Genomic DNA, 17,061 nt, shown 5'->3' with positions numbered 1-17,061 from the left:
AGGTTATGGCAATGCATGGTGTTGCAGAAATGAGTTACACAGGCGTGACTGGGAGCAGGGGGTCAGGTTCCCAGCATGCAACCTTCTCTACCCCAGAGTGCCCTCTATAATCCATAATTTTCATGCCTATTTTGAGAATCCCACAAACCCGCCAGGACTTGTTGCTGTCTGCCATCTCTGACAGATGCATGGAGCCTGCACAGCTCTGCACTATTGTCATGAGCATTGCATGAGATGCAGCACGATCCTCTGGTATTTGCAGAGCCACAAGAAGATCTGCAGGGAACATGAAGACTTTCTGGAGGGCGGATTGCTGTGGGACATAGCAAGAACCAATTCAAGGTTGTTAGTAGTGTTTATAGAGCAGCTGCAAACTATGGAGCGCTGCTTCTGGGCCCAAGCAATGAGCAGTGCCTGGTGGAATTGCATCATAACACAGGTTTGGGATGACAAGAACTGGCTGCACAACTTTTAGATGCATAAGGCCACATTCCTGGATCTGCGTGCTGAAGTCCCCTCCAGTACAGGAACATTAGAATGCGAGCTGCACTGACAGTAGAGAGGCAAGTGATAATCAAACTGTGGAAACTTGCCGGATTACTGCAGGTCGGTGGGAAATCATTTCGGAGTTGGAAAATCAACTGTGGGAGCCACTGTCATGCAAGTATGCAGGGCCATTAATCATCTCCTGCTACACAGGACTGTGATTCTCGTCCATGTCCAGGACATAATGGATGGATTTGCAGCAATGGTGTTCCTAGACTGGAGGAGAGGGGAGGGCTAGCTCAGTGGTTTGAGCATTGGCCTGCTAAACCCAGGGTTGTGAGTTCAATCCTTGTGGGGGCCATTTAGGGATCTGGGGCAATAACTGGGGATTGGTCCTGCTTTGAGCAGGGGGTTGGACTAGATGACCTCCTGAGGTCCCTTCCAACCCTGAGATTCTATGATTATGGTGGAGAAATAGACAGAATGCATATCCCTACTTTGGCAACAGATCACCTTGCCACAGAGTATATCAACAGAAAGGGCTATTTTTCTATGGTTATGAAAGCATTGGTGGATCACTGGGGATGTTTCACCGATATCAGTGTTGGCTGGTCAAGGACGGTGCATGGCACTTGCATCTTTAAGAACACAGGACTGCTACAGGCAAAAACTGCTACAGGCAAAGACTTTCTTTCCTGAGCAGCAGATTACTGTTGGTTATGTTGAAATACCAATAGTGATCCTGGGGAACCCAGCCTACCCTTTACTCCCCTGACTCATGAAGCCATACAGATTGACAGCACCAAGGAAAGATTCAACTACCGGCTCAGCAGGTGCAGAATGACAGTGTAATGTGCTTTTGAAAGACTGAAGGTGTACTGCCGTTGTTTACTCACAAGACTGGATCTCAGTGACAAAGATATTCCACTCGTTATGGCTTCCCACTGTGTCATGCTGTGTCACAATATCTGTGAAGCAGAGGAGGAAAAGTTGCCACTGGGATGGATCAGCTGTCAGCTGAGTTTGAACAGCCAAACAAGGCTATCAGAAGAGCCATATGGCTTAGGGAGACTTTGAGAAAGCACTTTACCAGTGAGCCACAGTAATGCCTTGTGGTGTACTATGCTCTACCTGGCCCTGCACAACCTGGTGCTTGGTGCACAACTATGATGCTGACAAGGCACCTATTAATTCTGTGGTGCTAATTTTTGATTATTAGATTGTGTTTGTCACTGATCCTACGAGTCGCATCACAGCGTAAAGTAACCAGTAAGTGGGTGCTTTCCATGCTGCCGCACATGTTGGAAACTAATGCACGTGAATTATTTTCCAAACCATACTCTATACTGAGTGATAAAAACACTTCAAAAATGCTGTGCAAATTAAAAGCAAATGCATTAAAATCTTAATACATGTGTGGAACAGAACTTAAAGAAAGAGAAGGAACATTCATGTCAATGTTAGCACGCTGACCTGTGAGAACCACAGTTGATGTATGTGTGTGTAGGGAGCTGCTGTAATGGAATTCTCCATGGACTGCAAAGGGAGACAAGCCCAGGATTGTTGAATCTGTAGGTTTGCTGCCAAAGGAGCTCCATTGTGTCCCTCCCTCTCCTTTTCCTGCTGGGATTCTTGGTCCTTTCTCCTGTCTGCTGCTCTTTCCTTCTCTGTACAGCCTGCAATATTCATGCTTCAGGCCCTCTGTTCATGGTCTGATGCAGCACTGCCTTGCAGGATCTGACTGAACATGTCATTCTGAGCTTCTTCTTTTTCATCCTTATCTAGCTCAGGCATTCTGTGGGTGTGGAGGGGGAACTCCTCAAGACTACAACAGCAGCAGCTGCAGATAAAACACAGAAGTTACGTTGTCAGTACAGTAACAACGAAAAGTGAAGGTTAAGATCAAGAACTCCTTTCCCTTGTTCCCCTAAAGTTTTAAACAAGACATTGACTTCTGCTTCTGAGTGCTTGTATACAGCACCACTCACAGTACAGCCATGTATCAGGGGGAGCCGTGTCAGTCTGTATCCACAATGACAACAAGGAGACCGGTGGCACTTTAAAAACTAACTGATTTATTTGGGCATAAGCTTTCACGGGCTAGAACCCACTTCATCGGATGCATCCTTGTTGTTTTAGTACAGCCATGGTGAGTATGGCCCACCAGAGGTGAGGGAAAGGAAGGAGGAGGGAGTATAGAAGGAGGAGGGAGTATATGCTCAGTTGCATAGAACTATGGGTATAGGACAATGGCATTGAATACTGCCACCATTTTCCACAGGTGGTGAAAGCTCACTCCTGAAGGTAACAAGGCACAGAGAGCACAGCTGCTGGTGCTGGCGTCCCGCAGCCACTCAAGCCCGCATGCTGCTAACCTGTCTACTGCAATGGTGCCAGCAGCAGTTATCAGCGACTAGCATGGGAAAACATCCTCCCATGGAGGAAGAAATAAGGCTGCCATCCCCAGAAACCTTTGGCAGAGCATTGCAGAGTACTTCCATGAAAGTCTCATCAAGATCATTCAGGAGGGTTCCAGGGACATCCCGGTGTACATAAACAAACTGCCCCACGTACTCTCCTCCCTCACCACCTAACTGTACAGGGGAATGAAGAGCAGTAATGGTGCCCCCAACTATGTCATTGTAATGGAAATTAAATGTGCACACTTGCCTGAGGTTCCTTCCCCTCAATCAGTTTCGTGGTGCTCTACTGCTGGGATTGACTGGACTGTGTTGGAGTCTCAAACAGGTCCCGGCTAGTTTCATAGCTAGACCCCTCTGTCACATGTCCTCCATCCTTCTCCTATTCCTCCTTCACCTCCTCCTCCTCGTCCTTGCTGTTCACACCAAGGGCCAGTGACTCAGGCTCTTCAGAGGTATCCACAGAGGTCTGTGTGGGCTAGCGGGGGGTGGGGAGAGGTCTCCACCAAGCCTAGCATGCAACTCTTTGTAAAAGTGGCAGGGCTGCAGCTCAGCACTAGATCAACTGTTGGCCTCCCTGCTGCAGTTCCTTTGCTTTCACACAGCACTGCTGCTGGTCCACATTGTAACCCTTCTCCTGCATCCCCAGGCAATCAGCACATAGATGGCCATATTTCTATGGTTGGTCCATACCTGTGCCTATACAACTTCTTTTCCCCACAGGCCCAGGAGATCCAAAAACTCCTGTCTACTCCAGGACAGAACCCACCTGGAGCATGTAGCCAGCATTGTCAGCTGGGCAGTTGCACACAACAGTGGAGAGCTGCTAGGAGTGCTCGCCACAATGGACAATCAGGAAACAGCATATCAAAAATTCACATGGTTTTAAAGGAGGTGTGTGGCTTCCAGTCTCTGTGAGCCCCAGGCAATGGAGTTCACAACCAAGACCAGAACCGTCAGTGTTGGGCGTTGCAGGACAGCTGTTGGAGGACTGTTAGGGTCAACATAGGCAATGCAGTGTCTACATTTGCACTGTGCCAACCTCAGTACACTGACCATGGCTCAACAACGCTTGGGCAGAAGGTGTTACTATGTTGACGTAGCGGAGATCTTACACGGCTGGGCGACAAATTTAAGTGTGGACATATGCACAGCTAGGTTGGTGCAAGCAAGGCACCTTACGTCAACCTCACTTTGTATTGTACACCAAGCCATAGACACTTATGAACAATACAGCCCCTGCACCCAAGATATTGCAAGCTAAGGGCTTGATCCATCAAATCACTTTAAGTATGTGCTTAAGTTTAAGCATGTGAGTTGTCCTATTGACTTAAGTGCTTTGCTGGATCAGGGACAGAGTGCTCAACACCTTGCAGGATCAAGACCTACATAAACATTTAAATCTAAGCTGTGTAGTACAGACAGAACTATCCCAAACAAAATTATCAAGGTTTGATCATAACAATGAAGGCAATGATTATATACTAAGTGACACTCCTTTAGTCAAACTGTGATAAGGGTAGGGGCTTCAGCCAACTCCTATACCAGGGCCTGGACACAGGACTGGAGCCAAGCCTCCTCTCCGGCCATCAGTGGCTTACTCTGCCCTATTGAATTAGCCCTGTTGTTTCATTAACAAAGCAAATGTTAGAAGCAAATACTTCGCCTGTTGTAAATGATGGGCTCAGAGCTATCAGTATTTTGTAAAGAACAGTTAAGCAACAATCAAACAAAGCAGCTGTAGAAGCATTAGACAATAAATCAAAGAAAAAAGAAAGAAATAATGCACATGGGCCAGATTCTGCTCTCAGCCATGTGTGTGCAAATCCCATTGAAGACAATGGGAATTCCATGTGTGCATCTGGAGCAGGAAGAATTTTTGGCCCATGTTGTAAAATCCAAAGTGATCAGTTCATGGCTCTGAAGTGTACACTCTTTTATTCACTGCATCCCTCCATTTGTTTTGTTGTTACAATTTATTCTGCCAGTTTATGCTGATCAGAGGGTTTCTGATGTTCATCTCAGTAGCGAAAACCTCAAATATCATGACAAAAGTCAGAAGAGTTGGCAACTCCGAATGGGCATAATTTGCATCCATTTGCCCAGGAAGGGCCCGATTCTCCAATACTTGGCACCTAATAATTTACATCTGTGCAGAATGCTGCTATTCTAATTTGGTAGTGTTTTACATCTGCTTTGTAGTCACTTTGCACAGGTGTCAATGACGACTGAAGGTGCAAGCCAGTGAACAACCAGCTCCAGTGTCCGTTTTCCACAGTTCCAGCTGAGGGTTTGTTCCATAGACTGCTTGATAACCTTGGCATTTTAATGCTCCCATTCCAACTAGACTTTGAAGTTAACAGCCCACTGAACAGAGGGACATAGTTTCCACTTTTGCATCTGTTTGTGGACAGTTTCTCTAGCACACATGGAAGGCTATCTTTACAATGGGAATGTATGGAATGTTCCATTTTTGAATTGAATGTTTGTATTCTGTAGAGAAGAGCAAATAATTGGAGCACAATCCCAGAACAGGAGGGACTGCTACTTTGTAACACCTGAAATTTTCCACAGGTGCTGCACCATATCAGATGGCTCTATTTCATATCTGTCTGCCAGGCAAATTGTAATTTCTAAACATTATACAGACACTTTACACTCTGCCCTCTGGAATTTATAAAGGCACTGCAGGGGTACATAACTTTGAAGCATTCAGCGTATGTACAGGACATTACTACGGATTGAAGGGACTGGGACATGACAGGCCACTCCAGGCTCTCTCAAGGAGCCCCAGAGAAAGAAAGAAAAAACCTTCATGATGTTTTACTGACATGGACATAATGTGTGTGGGGTGTCATAGATTCATAGATATTTAGGTCAGAAGGGACCATTATGATCATCTAGTCTGACCGCCTGCACAACGCAGGCCACAAAATTTCACCCACCACTCCTGCCTAAAACCTCTCACCTACGTCTGAGCTATTGAAGTCCTCAAATCGTGGTTTAAAGACTTCAAGGAGCAGAGAATCCTCCAGCAAGTGACCCGTGCCCCATGCTACAGAGGAAGGCGAAAAACCTCCAGGGCCTCTTCCAATCTGCCCTGGAGGAAAATTCCTTCCCGACCCCAAATATGGCAATCAGCTAAACCCTGAGCATATGGGCAAGATTCACCAGCCAGATACTACAGAAAATTCTTTCCTGGGTAACTCAGATCCCACCCCATCTAATATCCCATCACAGGCCATTGGGCCTATTTACCATGAATATTTAATTACCAAAACCATGTTATCCCATCATACCATCTCCTCCATAAACTTATTGGGTTTAATTTTAAAGCCAGATAGATCTTTTGCCCCCACAGCAATCTGTCTGAGAATCAGGGAAAAGGGGCTATATACTCACCATAGAAGCAGCACTCCCGCTTTGTACACCTACAGCCAGATCTGCCAAAGCTGCATCTCCCCCACTAATGAAAGCAAACCAGGCCATCGGGCACCTGCGTTTCGACAAACATCTACCTCCTTACATTGCGTCACTGTACTGGGATGGATTATTTGTGATGGTATTTTGGCAAACTATCATAGCTTGAAGACGCTACTCATGCACTGAAAATGCCATAGGCACTCATGAAGAACTTGCAGACAAGAGTTTAGGGAGGTGATATACTTTGAGGCCTTATCTAAACTGAGGATTTGCTTCAATTACAGCCTCTGATGATGCTCCACAATGCAAGCCCTTGTGGTATGCAAAGAAAGCCAGAATTTGCACCAGTACAGCTTACTTCGGAGAAAACTCGGATGCTCCCACAAATGCTGGTAATGGGGAAAACCCTAGAGTCATCATTCCATTTTGTTGTGGGAGATATAAAATATTCCTAAACTCCTCCATTTCCAGAAGTGTGGAGTGACAGTCTACAGGGCTTGAAATGCAAAAAACCAGTTATCTCTTTGCATTGGAACAACTGGTCTGATAAATTTGGCTGAGGAAATTGAGAGTTTGATTTTCAGACTAAAGATCAGAATAGAACAAGTCCCCTTTGCCTCCCCCCACCCACCAAACATAAGCTGAGCTCTCATTTGGCAAACTATATCTTTCAACACGGTGCTCTAGTCCAATGAAATCTGTTTCTATTGCCAATCTGTCATATTTCCAAAACACTACCATTTCACTTCTCAAACTAACAATTTGCTTTTCTGATTCCCTAGGACACTTTTTTTCTTCATACTTTCAAGTCAGTGATATCCCTTTTCCTAACCATGCATTTGGGTGCTATTTTTTCCATCATTTTCTCCCATAAAGATTTTTTAAAAACAATTAAAATGTAATAAACCAGATCAAATGCCATTTTGAATCCAGATTTTGTAATTTAGGAAAGTTAATTATTTCATATTTTAATTAATTTGCTCTTCATTCATGCATTCATGCAGACCAACATGGTGGCAGATCAAAGGTCTAATGGAGTTTAATTGCAACTAATATAAAGCTTTTGTTGTATATAATAGTTTGCTCATGCTAAAAAAGAGATTCTGATAGAGGTGTGCATGTAAGAGAGAGAAGTGATTTTGAATTTGCAGCTTCAGGGGGTTTTAGGATGTGCCTCATGCTGATCAGCTGTTGATCAGTTTTGAGCAAGACTTGAAGTGAGCCAGAAACTGTAGTCTGGAAGTGAAGTTCTTTGGAGACTTGTCAGTTTCTAAACAATTTAGGTTTTTATTTGAAAAGTTATGGTTTTAGCCATTGTAGTTGGGAGGAAAAAAGTGTTACAGTTATGTGCCAGAAGTAACCAACTCAATGTTTGAGTCTACGGACAAAAAGCTCAACTAAAGGTGTCAATTGCCCCATTCATCTCAACTGCATGTTAACTACTTAATGCAAACAAGTATCAGAGGGGTAGCCCTGTTAGTCTGTATCCACAAAAACAAGGAGGAGTCCGGAGGCACCTTAAAGACTAACAGATTTATTTGGGCATAAACTTTTGAGGGTAAAACCCCCACTTCTTCAGATGCATGGAGTGAAAATACAGATACAGGCATAAATATACCGGCACATGAAGAGGAGGGCTCCCTCTAATTTTCACTCCATGCAACTGAAAAAGTGGTGTTTTTACCCACGAAAGCTTATGCCCAAATAAATCTATTAGTCTTTAAGGTGCCACTGGACTCCTCCTTGTTTTAATGCAAACAGTTCAGATGTCAGAATTGTTAACTATTTCACTGCTGAGCGCTTTAGTATAAACATCCAGCTAGCATACTCATCCAATGTGATAGGATGTGTCATACAAATTAGAGATTGAAAGGATTTATTAGGTCATTTTAACCAGTACTTGAGGCCACATAAGGATTTTTCCTTACAGCCAGTCCTCTTGTGCTTTTCCAGTCCAGCTTTAAATGTCCCACTATCTTTGAGAGCCTGTTCTACAGCCCAATATACCTTACAGCATAATTCTTTTTCCACCCTGTTTTTTTACTTTCCCTCCTATTATCCCTTAGGACTCTGAGGGTGTGTCTACATGATAGAGACTATACCAGCATAGCTATGCTGGCATCTGCCCATAACATAGATGAAGCCTGCACCGATGGAAGGAATTTTTCTGTCTGTGCAGGAATATCACCTCACCAAACAACATGAGTTACATCAACGGAAGCATTCTTCCATTGACATAGAGCTGCATCTACACTGGGGGGTAGGTGAGCAGAGCTATGTTGGTCAGGGGTGTGTTTTTTTCCACACCACTGACTGACTGTCACAACCAAGATGTAGACAGTCTGACCTACTGGTCAGGAAAGAAGTCAAGCCAGGTCAGATACTACGAGTCCAAGAAAGGCCAGAGGGCAAACCGGGAGTCAGGCATCAGTAAGCACCCAGAGTCAGATTACCAGATCAGAATCTGAGACAGGCCAGCGGGCAAACCAGGAGCCAGATGCCAGAAAGAAGTGGGCAGGGTCAGGTTACGAGGAGATCAGAGTTAGGCAGTAGGAGCAGGTACTGTAAGGGAAGCAGTCTAAAGCAGCAGGAACCCAGCTGCATAGACAACTTCCTGTTCCTATGCTTGGTTTAAATAAGAGCTGGAAACCTGTCTGGACCTCCAGTGTTCCATCAATCAGAGCCCAGGACTGGAGTCCGCTGTCAGAGTTCAGCTTCTATTCTGGGATCTGTTAGCAGGTCACTGACTGGCAGGTTAGATGTGCCTAGTGCTAAGAACTCTGTGGATTGGGGTTCAAGACCTGCAGTCCCTAAGTATAACTTTCAAGTGTAGACCAAGCCTGAGATGAATGTGAAGGAAGCAGCATCTAAGGCCTGGTCTACACTACAGACTTCTGCCAGCATGACAAGGGCCTTGTCTACACTGCCACTTTACAGTGCTACAACTTTCTCGCTCAGGGGTGTGAAAAAAGTTTCAGTGCTGTAAAGTGACAGTGTAGACTGTGCACCAGCACTGGGAGTTACTCCCCTCATGTTTCAGAGTAGCAACCATGTTAGTCTGTATTCGCAAAAAGAAAAGGAGGACTTGTGGCACCTTAGAGACTAACCAATTTATTCGAGCCTAAGCTTTCGTGAGCTACAGCTCACTTCATGGGATGCATTCACAGGGGTGGTTTTTTTACAGCGCTGGGAGAGCTCTCTCCCAGCACTGGTGCCACGACTACACAGCCCCGTTAAAGCGCTTAACGTTGCTACTGAAGACACCCTAAATCAGGAGAAATTGTAATTCTTTGACCAACGTAGCTGAGCTGGCAAAAACTCTTAATACAGATGCAGTTTTACTGGCACTTTACCAATATAGCTGGTTTTGTTGGGTGTGGGGGGCGGGAGTGGAGGAGGGGGGGTTACAATATTGGTCAAAGCACAGCTTTACTAGTATAGCTGAGTTGAAAAAAGAGTGCTTTGCCAAAGTAGCTATACCAGTAAAGCAGTCCATTAGGGTGGACATAGCCTAAGGGATTGAAGGAAGGAGAAGATCAAAAAATAAGCCTTCTGGGGAATTAGCAGCATGTGGGAAGAAGGGAAGAGAAAAGAAGTTGCCAAAGAAGATTGTTTAGAGCAGGGGTTCTCACAACACAATGTTTGGTGGCTTTAGACTGCAGCCACCAACTCTTGCCGGTGGCCGCACTGACACTTTTTCCTAAAATTATTTATTTTTCGTAAAGTTAATAAAGTAATATGCACATATATACATCATAATCATTGTAATTTATTTATGAACGGTTTTTTGTTTTTTTTTTGCAGACTCAGTAGATAAAAATAATGCACAGTATTCCCTATTCTTTACTGGACCTGACAGAATAGAAACACAGATAAAGTGCTTTACACGTTCTTGGTTTTTTCATTATTGTTTCTTTTGCTTTTTTGGTAAAAGTGGTTGTCTGTACAACAATTCTGAAGTAAATTTAAAAATGCTTTGAAATAATAGAAGTCCAAATAATAATGAAAAACACATCTGGGAGGCTTGGATCTGGGGAAGGTGGGGAGGGGAGGCACAGCTGCGGCTGGCCCCGGGCTCCTCTGGGCAGGTACGGGGGCTCAGGGCTTCGGCTGGCCCAGGCTATGTGTGTGAGGGAGGGACAGTCTTGGGGATTTCGCCATCCTGGGGCTCCTCCGGCCGAGGGGGGGAGGGGCTTGTGGCTCCAGCCACAGGGTGAGGCAGGGGTCTTGGGGCTCCACGTGCGAGAAGAAGGGGTGGAGTCAGGGGCTAGCCTCCCCAAAAGGGGGCTCCACCCACTGTCCATGTGCCCACCACTCGCCCCATCATCCCCCAACCTGCTGCTTGCCTCCTGCATCCCTCCTCAGTCCCCCACCCACCACTTGCCTCCTCATTTCCCTGCTCACAGCCAGTCCCCCCTGCCTGCCTCCTGCTGCTGGCTTGCCACGCACCTCCTTACTCCCCCAACAGGTCCCCCCCCACCACTTGCCTCACCGCTTGCCTCCTCCCCCGCAGCCAGCTCCCCCGCCCACCTCCTCACCCTGCTGCTGGCTCGCCGCTTGCCTCCTTACTCCCCCGCCAGGCTCCTGCCCACCACTTGCTTCGCCGCTCGCCTCCTCGCACCCCCGCATCGCCTCCTCACCCATGTGTCCCACCTGTGTCTCCAGAGAGGTGGCGCATGCAGGAGCAACCAGGAGGAAGGAGGGGAGCTAATGCTCCCCCTCCCCACTGCCCAGGAAACTGCGATGGCAGCAGGGAAATCCACTGGTGACCGCATGAGGCCACGGTGGCCGCATTTGAGAAACGCTGGTCTAGAGTGTAGGACATGGGTAGAGTAAAGTTCCATCACTTTCTTCCTGCTTTGATCCTATTTAACAGAGACCCAGTATGGTGTAATGATAACTGATAATAAAGTGTTATCTATATTGCTTTATTATCAGTGGTGAAACCAACCAGCTACAAGTGAAGAGCTGAAGGGAAGACTTTACTTTTAATCTTAATTATAGACATGGTTCTGAACCAAACCTCCCACATTTGGGAGATATTCAGATCCAGATCTCGACTTTGCTCTAGTTCTAATGTTTATTAGCAATCTTATTTTTTCCAGCCAGTATCTGAATTAAACATTTTTTTTTAACCCAGGTTCTGTCTCCCCAACAGGTATTTCCCCCCCTCCCTCCCCACCCCACACACACTTCTTCTGGTAAATCTATTGGAAAGGCAGCTGAGATCTGGAAGCTTACCAGTAAATAAAGCTCCAGCCGTTATTTGAGGATGTTACATTTTTTAGGAGCAGAATGACAGGCATCATTCGTAACCCTGCTGTGCAGTGTGTAGCTAAGCAATCAATCACAAAGGCACTTGCAAGAGAACTATGCAATGACTGTTGGAGAACTGTGATGCAGAGGGAAGGTTAATGCCATGAGTCTCCTGGATGGTCAGTTAAATTGCATAACTGATGTCATAAAATGATCTATTGCAATTCTAAAATGTATTTTATAGGGAACTGAAGAAATCATAAAAAATGAGCTATTAAAACTCCATAAAAATAAAGGACATATTGAATGAAAAAAACAGAAACAAAAATCATTGGGTACAATATTTTGTATCTTTTAATTCTTTTTCTTTTAAAGGCAATGTGTCAGGGAAACGAAAGTGAGTGAGCGCCCTTTTGGTTTCCTTACAATGGAGAAGGCCTAAAAACATTATAAATTCAAGACTTGTCTACCTTGTTTTTCCCTGGAAAAGTCTTTGTAGGACAGTTAGGTTTATGGCAGCATTTTTCAAAGGTTGGCGTAGCAGGAGGAGGAGTGAAGAACTAGCCAGGATAGAGCACGGAAGATGTATACACATCCCCCATGGTTTGTCAGTATAGCTGGATTGACAAACTCTCCTAGCGTAGACACAGTTTACACCAGGAAAAAAGTACTTTTGCCAGAATGGGTTATACTGATTCAGCAAATGAACTGTAGTAGCAAAAGAAGCTTTATGCCAGTATAACTGCATCTACACCAAGGCTTGTGCCAATATAGATATGTCACCAAAAAAATCACATCCCTAACCAACACTGCTATACCCAGCCAACGTTTCTAGTATAGAACTAGCCTTAGTCTCTGTGTCACAGTTCCCCATCTGTAAAATGGGGCTAACAACATTCCCTTACCTCATAGACCTGTTGTCAGAATAAATACATTAAAGATTGTGAAGTGTTGACACTGCAGTGATGGTGTGCATACATATATATATTTATGGGGGGCCTCAGATAGATTTCTTGAAAGGGAGTTTGTGACAAAGTGGGGATTTTCCCTTGTTATGTTGTATGAATCTTACTGTTGAGCCTATGTGGGTTTTACTGTTTTGCATGAATACTGTGTGTGCCTCAGTTTCCCTGTGGGCTGCACCAATGCCTTGGTGGTGGGAATAGGGGCATGTGACTTTGGCTAAGACCTCTGGGGCAGGTGAGGCTGCTCCAGCTGCCTGTACATATGCTATGACCGGCGCCCTTCGTAACCTGAGACCCAGGAGGGGGATGCAACCAGGTGAGGACCAGGTGCCCCTTTGCCCAGGAAGCAAGACAAAGACAAGGAGGAGGAGCAACGGGGTGTCTGAGGTCTGGTTGCTGGAAGCTGTCAGTCTGCTTGAGGGGGACTGGAAGAGGGGGAGTCCAGGGCTTCTGACCCACGACTCCCCAAGATGGACTTGGCTGAAAGTCACTGATTTCTATGCTAACAAATTCTGTTCTATGCTGTGCTCCTGTTGACTAATAAACCTTCCGTTTTACGCTGGCTGAGAGTCACGTCTGACTGCGGAGTTGGGGTGCAGGGTTGTCTGGCTTTCCCAGGAGCCCTGCCTGAGCAGACTCACTGCGGGAAGCGCACGGTGTGGAAGGGGATGCTGAATGCTCCGAGGTCAGACCCAGGGAGGTCAAAGCTGTGTAAGCTTCTTGCCCTAAAGACAGTATGTTCAGAGAGAGGAGGCATGCTCCCCCAGAGTCCTGGCTGGTTTCATACGGAGTAGTTTCAGAGCATCACCCCGGTGACTCTGTGACAGAGCTCAGCTCTCAAAAGTTTGAGAAAGGCTGGTTTATGACATCAGAGACACCATGAGGGTGAAACCTGAGTACCTGAGAAGGGATATAATTTTTATTCATACTGATAAAATCATTTGGGTTTTTTTATCTTGTTTTGTTTCGCTTTGCTTTTTTGGGAGGATGGCTTATCTCAGGGGTGTGGGTTTTGTTATCACCTCGTTAAGTTAACTGCCAAAGAAATGCTTGGGTGGGCCAGGATTATCACCAGTCTACACAATGTCTTCCCCCCACCTCAAATCCTGTCAACATTCACTTATTAGAGAGCCAGTGGGTGAGTTAAATCTTTTATTGGATCAACTTCTGTTAGTGAGAGAACAAGCTTTTGAACTACACAAAGCTCTTCTTCAGGTCTGAGAAAGGAACTCTCAGTGTCACATTAAAATGCAAGATGGAACAGATTGTTTAGCATAAGTAGTTAGCACATATCGTAAGGGACCATTTAAGGAAGAGTGGCCTGTTAACACCACTGCAGTCATAGGACAAAAAGGGTCTGGGACTGGGAATTTAAATTCATTGCTCTGCTAGACACCCAAAATCATGTATTGAAGAGAGACACTGGATTTATGGTTTATTACAACAATCTGTAACCTACTAACCCTCTCTTTTTGTCCTATGACTGCAGTGGTGTCGCTCTATCTTGAATGGTCCCTTACAATATGTGCTAACTATGTATGCTAAACAATCTGTCCCACCTGGCATTTTGCTGTGACTCTGGGAGTTCCTTTCCTAGACTGAAAGAAGAGCTCTATATGTTGCTCGAAAGCTTGTCTCTCTCCCGCACAGAAGTTGGTTCCAATAAAAGATATTACCTCATCCACCTTGTCTCTATATCCTATCCTGGGACGGACACAGTTACAACTACACTACACTGCATGCAACACTCATTTATCTCCTTTTCCCATTCACGATGGCTGTGTCCATGCTAGACTTTCTTTCCTAAAATTTTCCACTTTTACAATCACAGGTGCAGCTCCATTGCCTCTGAAGCACCATAATATTTAGCCCTGAGGTCTAGACAACACAGTGTTAAACACATTGGCAGGCAATGTAAATAGCAAGAGTGGGAAATAAGTCTAAAATGCAGACAACCAAGGCCCTTGTGGAGAACTCCCCAGAATGACAGACAATAAGGAGATCACCTAGCATGGTCCTGCATGGTAAAATTAAAGTGCCTGATCTTCACTGTGTTTTTACCTCAGGATAACTCATACATGTTAGGTTTCATAATTTTGTTAGTCTCTAAGGTGCCACAAGTACTTCTTTTCTTCATACATGTTAGATACCCCAAGGTAAAAATGCACCTTTTTTAGCTGTGAATACAAAGTCTGAGTAGACACTCACTGGGCTTTCTGAGCCTTTCATTGGAATAGCCACACAGGGAAGGAGAAGGCCCTAAATCATTTGCAAAAAAACATCCTCAATGGATTGCATCTGAAGAGTGGGTTTTTTACCCACGAAAGCCCAAATAAATCTGTTAGTCTTTAAGGTGCCACCGGACTCCTCGTTGTTTTTGTGGATACAGACTAACACGGCCACCCTTCTGATACTTATCCTCAATGGATGCTTTTAAAATTACAAATGAAATGTAAAAGTAGTACTGATGAATGTTGAAATACTGTCAAAGAGCAGAGCAAGAGATTTGGTCTAAGAAGCCCACATTAAAAAGTAGTAATTTTAAATTATGTAAATAATCATTTCACTACAAATAGTTTGAAAGATATGTACTATATACACCTTGCCAATTAGCAAGGGTGCTTGCAGGTAGGCATATGGATAAGAATTCATTGATTAGGCAAATGAATTCCAAACTCTGCTGTTATAATGAGATATTTATATGGTTGGAATCAAATTGCTCAATTTACCCGAGATATTTTATATTTCTCATTTAACCTATCACGTCACTGGAAATATCATTGTCAGAAGATAATTACTGTGGAAGCCAAGTTCTTATCTGCATAAAACTCAATAGCATATAATCATTAGCTGCATATTAAAACAGCAGCAGAAATATGGTAGCTTTTAATATACAGTTATACAAACAACAGTGTATTACATGCATCACAAGAAATAATTACAGGAATATGAAAAACTATTGCTTACAGCCATATGTCCAGAATGCTTCATACATCTAAGATTAAAATCTAAAATGCTTCATACATCTAAGATTAAAATAAGTGAATTTTTTCCCATGAAGGAGTTAGAAACTATAAAAGGACATTTTCTACATGAAAGGCAATGGGTGTCTGCAGATAGAGGCAGAAAAAGCATGTGAGCGGAGTTTGAACAAAGATTTCATTTGCGTAACTACTGAAAAAGCATGTGTATAATGATAAAGTTACAGATTAAGACCTCTATCCTACAACACTTGTACACATGCTTAACCATAAGCATGTGAATAATTATATTGAAGTCAATGAAACTGTTCATGTCTTTAAAGTTAAGCACATATATAACTGTCTGCAGGATTTAGCAAAAAGAGAAGGAGTACTTGTGGCACCTTAGAGACTAACAAATTTATTTGAGCATAAGCTTTCGTGAGCTACAGCTCACTTCATCGGATGCCAGCAGGAGAGTGGGGTGGGGGGAGAGAAAACCTTTTGTGGTGATAAACACCCATTTTTTCATGATTTGTGTGTATAAAAACAAACATCTGCTGTATTTTCCACAGTATGCATCCGATGAAGTGAGCTGTAGCTCACGAAAGCTTATGCTCAAATAAATTGGTTAGTCTCCAAGGTGCCGCAAGTACTCCTTTTCTTTTTGCGAATACAGACTAACACAGCTGTTACTCTGAAACCTGTCGTAATGCCATTAGTTTTCACTCCAGAAAGTGCCTTCCTTGCACTGAGGAGGGAAGAAACAGTGAACCCAAGTCATGAGAAACAAGGTGGTGAGGTAATATCTGTTATTGGACGAACATCAGTTAGTGAGAGAGACAAGCTTTCAAGCTTACACAGAGCTTTTCTTCAGGTCTGGGAAACGTACACCCATGTAAGCTCAAAAGCTTGCCTCTGTCACCAACAGAAGTTGGTCCAATAAAAGTATTATCTCACCCACCTTGTCTCTCTAATATCCTGGGACCCACATGGCTAGAACAACACTACATAACCCACATAGGAGAAGTTTCTTCTTATCCCTGTCAGAGATGAGTTTAAGCAATGAACTGAACTTACATGCAGGGGTTCTGAGGCCCTGCTATCACAACATCCCTTAATATTTAAAAACACTACAGTTGATATTAAACATGAATTCACTCTGCATCATATGGATTAGGAGGAATTTAAAAAACAGAGATGGGTGCTGCTAATTTTATCAATGATATCAGTACTCACAGTTTATGAGATCATTACCCTCCAGTTACAGTTTTGTAATCATATTTTCCCACTAGCCTATTTCTAATGAATGAGATTACTGATCCTTACATCCCTACCGTACACGTAATAACCTTCTTAATTAATACAAGAGCATGAACAGAAGTGTTTTTATGTTACTCTGATTCAAGTCATCTGGCCAAAGAACTGTGAAAATGCTCTAGTTGTGGTTGCAACTTCAAACCACAAACATTCCTCAAATAACTGAGGTGAATGCTCTGGGGATAGCATGATCCCAGATCTTTCATCAGCATGACTTCAAAAAGAGTCAGA

General features: G+C 44.1%; 1 protein-coding gene across 3 annotated transcripts in view; it reads left to right on the top strand.

Annotated features, from left to right (window-relative positions):
- The window catches only part of LOC140909033 (uncharacterized), a 100,916-nt gene extending 87,829 nt beyond the window's left edge, over positions 1-13,087 (top strand). The window contains exons 4-5 of one of the 3 annotated variants that reach the window (XM_073337362.1): positions 6,614-6,721; positions 11,488-13,087. In XM_073337362.1, the coding sequence (XP_073193463.1) occupies positions 6,614-6,721; positions 11,488-11,534 (155 nt within the window). In that variant the 3' untranslated portion in view covers positions 11,535-13,087. Of the gene's footprint in view, positions 1-2,767; positions 3,314-6,613; positions 7,128-11,487 lie in introns of those variants that run through there. The other 2 variants (XM_073337361.1, XM_073337360.1) reach the window with 2 other exon arrangements.
- The last annotated feature ends 3,974 nt before the right edge of the window (positions 13,088-17,061 follow it).

This window comes from Lepidochelys kempii, chromosome 3, assembly GCF_965140265.1.
Source record: "Lepidochelys kempii isolate rLepKem1 chromosome 3, rLepKem1.hap2, whole genome shotgun sequence".
Taxonomy (NCBI): Eukaryota; Metazoa; Chordata; order Testudines; family Cheloniidae; genus Lepidochelys; species Lepidochelys kempii.
This window is presented reverse-complemented; position numbering and strand designations above follow the sequence as displayed.